The sequence below is a fragment of the Pararge aegeria genome, chromosome 8, assembly GCF_905163445.1.
Source record: "Pararge aegeria chromosome 8, ilParAegt1.1, whole genome shotgun sequence".
Taxonomy (NCBI): Eukaryota; Metazoa; Arthropoda; class Insecta; order Lepidoptera; family Nymphalidae; genus Pararge; species Pararge aegeria.
The window spans coordinates 18,788,750-18,795,507 of NC_053187.1; the positions used below are offsets into that span (position 1 = coordinate 18,788,750).

The 6,758-nt window shown below is 34.7% G+C and overlaps 2 protein-coding genes across 2 annotated transcripts; both read left to right on the plus strand.

Annotated features, from left to right (window-relative positions):
- The first annotated feature begins 713 nt into the window (after positions 1-713).
- Positions 714-1,688, plus strand: LOC120625552 (retinol dehydrogenase 11-like). The gene has a single exon (XM_039892605.1). The coding sequence runs from the start codon at positions 714-716 to the stop codon at positions 1,686-1,688; it is 975 nt and encodes a 324-aa protein (XP_039748539.1).
- Positions 1,689-3,951: 2,263 nt separating this feature from the next.
- On the plus strand, positions 3,952-4,950 carry LOC120626044 (retinol dehydrogenase 11-like). Its single transcript, XM_039893325.1, has one exon. It carries the CDS (start codon positions 3,952-3,954, stop codon positions 4,948-4,950), a length of 999 nt encoding a protein of 332 aa, XP_039749259.1.
- The last annotated feature ends 1,808 nt before the right edge of the window (positions 4,951-6,758 follow it).

Genomic DNA, 6,758 nt, shown 5'->3' on the forward strand with positions numbered 1-6,758 from the left:
GTGTATTGTGGAACCTACAAAAGACCTAGGTCCAGCAGTAGACGTCGATTGGTTGAGATGATGATGATGATGATGATGAATATAATAATGATAATAATAATTTAATATGTAGCAGCCGACCCTTGTGGTACAGGTTGAAAAGTGTTGGCGAACTTAATCCCCCCTGCCTCACCACGCACTCCAACCACGTACGGGATCGATAAGATCTTAGAGATGAACATATTACTCTACTTACTTTCTATCCCGGAAAATGTAGCTTTATAATTTTTATATAAAACTGAAAACAAAAACGCGTGTGAAATTGCGGACAACAGCTAGTAAAGGTTATGCTTAATTCTGGAAAAAGATCGTTATCATTTTTAAACAAATACTGATTTAAACCATGGCAGAAGAGGCAGGTTATTACAAGCTGTTTGGTATAAATAAGATCAATTTATTGTTTCGAGGTGTAAAAAGTAATACTTAAGTTTAAAAATAATACATAAATAGTCCTGTGTTATCTCACGTAATTCTAGTTACATTTTTGCCGCGCTGCAGTAGGCAATCATTTATGCCTTACTTGTAAATGAATAGTTCTCGAAATAATTAAACACATATTAAATTTTTTATTTGACATGTTGGCATTTCTAATTTCTTTCTAGTGAAAAAAAATGAGATAATAACATGCATATACTCATTTATACTCGTGTTGTGCGTCTGTGAATTAGGCAAAAATGTTGTTTATTATTTACGTAATTCTTTTAGCGTTAATTTTGTTAGTAGTTTACGTGAAGTCCACGTACACGATATGTCAATCGAGAAGACGACTCGATGGAAAGACTGCGATAGTAACTGGAGGTACAGCTGGTATGGGATTACAAATTGCTAAAGATTTCGCAAGCCGTGGTGCTCGAGTAATAATCGCGTGCCCATTCCAAAAAGAAGGTGAACAAGCACGCAAATATATTATCAAGAAGACAGGAAATAAAGAAGTTGTATTCAAACTTCTTGATTTATCATCCATAGCATCAGTGAGAAAGTTTACAAATGAAATACTCAAAGAAGAGGAAAGATTAAACATATTGATAAACAACGCTGGAGTTTGTATGGCTAAAGAGTATATTACAGAGGATGGCTTAAGCTCTACAATGCAAATCAATTATTTCGGGCATTTTCTTCTAACTTTATTGCTGCTTCCTCTTTTAAAGACATCAAGTAAACTTTCGGACGCATCCCGTATAGTAAACGTGACGTCCCAAGCGCACTTTCTTGGCAAAATAGACTTTGAAAAGACAAATGATATAAAGCATTGGACACCATTTGAAATCTATGCAAACAGTAAACTTTATGTAACACTTTTTACTAGAGAGTTTGCAAAAAAGTTGAATGGATTTAACGTCGTGGTCAATAACGCTGACCCAGGATACGTGGCAACATATATAACGCTGCCTAATAACTTAACACTAAGAAAGATTTTATATCCAATAATGTTTGCATCGCGTGCTATATTGAAAACCCCATGGCAAGGGGCTCAAACTGCTATTCACGTAGCGTTAGATTCTAATGCAGAAGTGGTGAGCGGAGAGCTTTTTTTTAATTGTAAACTCTCAAAAGCCACCAAAAGGGCTTATGATGAAGATTTGGCGAGTAAAGTTTGGGATGAATCAGTGAAATTTGTTAGATTAAATCCTAACGAGATAGTTGCTTAAAATTAAGCCTTGAATAGATCGTTGTAGAAGCGCGGTGTTGAAAATCAAAAATAATTATTTCACTAGCATTTTACTTAGCACTAGATTTTTTGGTAAAAAAAAAATTAAAATTATGTACATATTTAAATTAGTATAACTAATTTTAAGTAGTGAAATTCATACATTAATATAAGTTATTTATATTGAAAAAGTTAATAAAGTGTCTTTAAAATAAAACTACATTTACACAATTGAGAACATTATGGAGAAATCTCTGGCACGCAGGCTTCCTCACGATTTTTTCTTTCACCGTTGAAGCAAGTGATATTTTAATAAAGTGCCGAGATATAATCATAAAATAAGATATCAAGGTAAACAATTGAAAAGTGACATCACAACCAGTTTACGAGAACAAAAAAACACGCCTTTGTTAATTATTGGATAGAAGCAGGCGTTACCTTGCGGAAATCCATGATTAATTATGAAAATTAAACTTCATTTGTTTGCGGGGAGACCCTTAGGCATATAGTTTCCGGGTGTTCTTGCTAACGGCGAATATTTGCACAGACATAATCAAGTAGCCAGGATAATTCACCAACAACTTGCTCTTCGGTATGGCCACTATATATATTTATTTGTACACGGGCGTGGGAGTAAATAATATTTGTTTGATTCAGATCAGATCTAAAAAATAAGAAATGAAAACAATTAAAAAAAATAAAATTAAAATATAATAGATTATCCGATAAGAGAGTTCGTACACATATAACCTACTGTTTACGGTTTCCGACGTGATGCACGGCAAGCCAGCTCTGTACGGTAGGATTCTCCGGCTACTCGGAGCATACATCAAGGATTCCGTTCTTAGAATTGCGTATACTGAACCAGAAGGCTGCAACTCCACATCTAATAAATGCGAAATAGTCTGGTATTCTGGCATCGGCAAACATGTTTGACACACTGCAGTATTGTACTACCATACACTGCGATTACCGATCCGTGTGCCCGGTGGTGCTTATGGTGGCCCTAAGCACCCTACCGTTGGGATAGTCCTATAGTCCAACAGTGGACAATTCTTCTAATAACATTTTGTTTGATTTTTCTAATTTTTGTATTTATTATAATTAATACGAAAGTGAGATGATGGCGATAACCATAAACTTAAACTTAAAACTAAAGCTATGAGGGTTCCAAACGCATCCTGGTCCAAGAAGAAGCCCACAACACACTTAGCCGGTTGTTTTTTTAGTTATCACTATCTCATTGTCATTTGAAATTATAAGAACCTGGTTAGAGGAATAATTCACACCAAAGCTTTTTTTATCGATTACGTAGTCATTTATACTATATTAGGACCTTTCTACAAGCTTACGATCCTCAAGCTCAAGCATCTATCTGTATACTTCTCATTCTATATGAAGACACGTGCCTAGTAGGGCGATAATAGGTTCATAAATAACGATAAAAGTTAGTTATTCTTTAAGTACCTGTCATTTCTTGAAAAAAACCAAACAAGTTTAATTATTTATTCATAAATTAAAAAATATACTACGACAATACACACATCGCCATCTAAGCCCCAATGTAAGCGTAGCTTGTGTTATGGGTGCTAAGGATAGCTGATGAATATTTTTATGAATATATCATACACACTTATAACTATTTTACTTATAATATACAGATAAACACCCAGACACTGAAAAAACATTCATGCTCATCACACAAACATTTTTCTGTTGTGGGAATCGAACTCTCGGCCTTGGACTCAGAAAGCAGGGTCTCTGCACACTGTGTCAACCGGCAGTCAAAGTTTAATTGACTAGCCAGTTCGCATGAAATGAGCACAAATGGCGCCTCTAAATCAGGTTTTTTTTACTCACCAGGAAAATCATTATAAAGGAGTCCATGCGTATCACATCACTTGGGCAATCCGTAACGAGCGATGAATTCAAGTGTGTAACTACGATCTTTAAAGTAACTACGAAACATTTAAAGACGAATGTGTTCTTAATTTATTCTTAGTTTAATAACTGACGTGTTGGGCATCACAAATCCAATTGTTAAAATATTGAAGTTAAACAGCTTGACTTTGGCTTAGAATAACTTGTTGCGCTATAAAGAGTGAGTTTGTGATACCGTGCGATAGTTACCCGAAATATATAGTAAACAGGAAGAATTGTCCGTAGGAATCCATCTTAAATTTCGAACACAATACGGTAACTGTGATATAATAATTGGTCATTATCGTTAACGCTCATGTTAAGCATTTGTTAAAGGCGCACAAATGTTGTGGATTGTTTACGTAATATTATTAGCATTTATAATGTTAGTAGTTTGTGTGAACTCAACTTATACGATATGTAAATCGAAAAGACGACTCGATGGAAAGACTGCGATAGTAACTGGAGGTACAGCTGGTATGGGATTACAGATTGCCAAAGATTTCGCAAGCCGTGGTGCCCGAATAATAATCGCATGCCCATTCCATAAAGAAGGTGAACAAGCACGCAAATATATTATCAAGAAGACAGGAAATAAAGAAGTTGTATTCAAACTTCTTGATTTATCATCCATAGCATCAGTGAGAAAGTTTACAAATGAAATACTCAAAGAAGAGGAAAGATTAAACATATTGATAAACAACGCTGGAGTTTGTATGGCTAAAGAGTATATTACTGAGGATGGTTTAAGTTCTACAATGCAAATCAATTATTTCGGGCATTTTCTACTTACCTTATTGCTGCTTCCTCTTTTAAAAAGATCAGCTCATTGCTCGGAACCATCTGGGATAGTAAACGTGACTTCTCTAACACATTTCGTAGCGAAAGTAGATTTTGAAAAGACGAATGATATTAAACATTGGACATCTTTTCAAATTTATGCAAACAGTAAACTTTACATGGTACTTTTCACTCGAGAGTTGGCAGAAAAGTTAAAAGGATCGAACGTAGTGATTAATAATGCTGACCCAGGAATCGTAGCAACGTATATATACATGCCTGATAGTAGTTTTCTTAAGATAATTTGGCCCAAAGTAGTAGTATTTTTGAAATTTTTATTCAAAACACCATGGCAAGGGGCTCAAACAGCTATTCATGTAGCGTTAGATGTAGAAGGAGTAAGTGGCGAGATGTTCTCAAATTGTAAAATCTCAAAAGCTGCCACGAAGGCATATGATAAAGATTTGGCGAGTAAGGTGTGGGATGAATCAGTAAAATTTGTTAGATTAAGCTTTCAAGAGGTCTTAATAATTGATGAATTGATAAAACATAGCTTAAGTTAAATTGTGATAAAGAAAAAAAGTCACATAATTGCTATTTCTTAACCCTGTACGTTATTAGATTGTTAATTGATTATTTCATTTTTGAGCAGAGTTCGAAGAGTTTTTTGTTTAATTAAAACAATTTTCAACTAAAGGATGCAAAAGTGTATCGCCATTTTAGTATCGACTTCATACATAAGGTTGGCTAGCTTATTTCTTACTTATATCAAGTACTTTCCTATTTTCCATAGTTATTTTTTTTTAACTATAGAAAGTAGGAATAGAAATCACTTGTACTTTTTTATTCCTTTACAAGTTAGCCCTTGACTGCAATCTCACCTGGTGGTAAGATGATGATTTAGTATAAGTGGGAGCGGGCTAACCTGTTAGGGAGTGTGGTAGATATATTAAACCAGGATTAGTATCTACGCGACACAGTACGAGCAACGCTATATCGCTTAGCGGAGCGTCTTTATCGGTAGGGTGGTAACTAGCCAAGGCCGAAGCCAAGCCAGACAAAATCATTTTATATATAAGCATTTCTAATCCGACGTTATGATAAAATAATATTTAAATATACTATACTATACTACGACAATACACAAATCGCCTTCTAGCTCAAAAGTAAGCGTAGCTTGTATTATGGGTACTAAGATGACTGATAATTTTTTTATGAATAATATAGATGAATACTTCCACACACTGAAATCACTTATGATCATCACACAAACATTTTCCAGTTGTGGGAATCGAACTCACGGCCTTGAACTCAGAAAGCAGGGTCACCGCCCACTGTGCCAGTCGGCCGTCAAAATATTCATAAGTTAGGTAAAACCCATGTTATACTTACTGTGAGACGAGTGGTGACGATATTAAAGACATTAAAAATTATAAACTTTTTCATTTATCACTTATCTTAATATATTCTTAATATATATAAATCTCCTGTCACGATGTTTGTCCGCGATGGACTCCTAAACTACCGAACCGATTTTAAATTTCACCGCTGCATCTGAAGACTTACAATAAAGGAGGAGGAATGATGATCGGTATTTTAATGCTTGTTATGTCAGAATGTCATTTATAAACCGATTTGAAAAAATATTTTTTGTTTGAGACGGTAGTAGTAGTAGTACTTCCCATGTAGTCCCATTTTCAAAAGATATGTTGAAGGCGAGAAATTGAGGGAACTCTTCAAATATTATTTGGACACCTATAGTGATTCGAGTATTACATAAAGAAAAGCACCATTTGGTCACGGATGGCCACCTGAATAATAGTATAACACTGGTTGCGTTTTGATATATTATGGTAAGCAATTTATGCTCGTCACAATAAAGGAGCTTATGTTTGAAGTGCCGGTAGAACTCCTCTAGCATAACGCCCTGACTAATGGGTCTTTCCTTAGTACATTGTAACTTTCTACATTTTACTTGGCACCAACTTATTTCTTGCTTTTTAGTTAAGGTATTTTGAACTTAATACAAAATACCTTTTTTAAATTTATTTTAAATAACTACGACAATACACGCATCGCCATCTAGCCCCAAAGTAAGCGTAGCTTGTGTTATGGGTACTAAAATGCCTGATAAATATTTTTATGAATTATATACATAAATACTTAGAATAATAAGATACTTAGAATATAATAGAATACTTTGTCCAATAGTGGAAGTTCATTATTGGTTGACGCGATTATTATGGCTCTTAGTATGGTCTTCCTAGATTGTAAAATTATGCTGCATACACTCAAGAGCTTTGCACTCCCAGGCTGCTTACTTTCTATCCCGGGGCAAGAATTATGTTATTGGGAAATAGATAACCAAGCA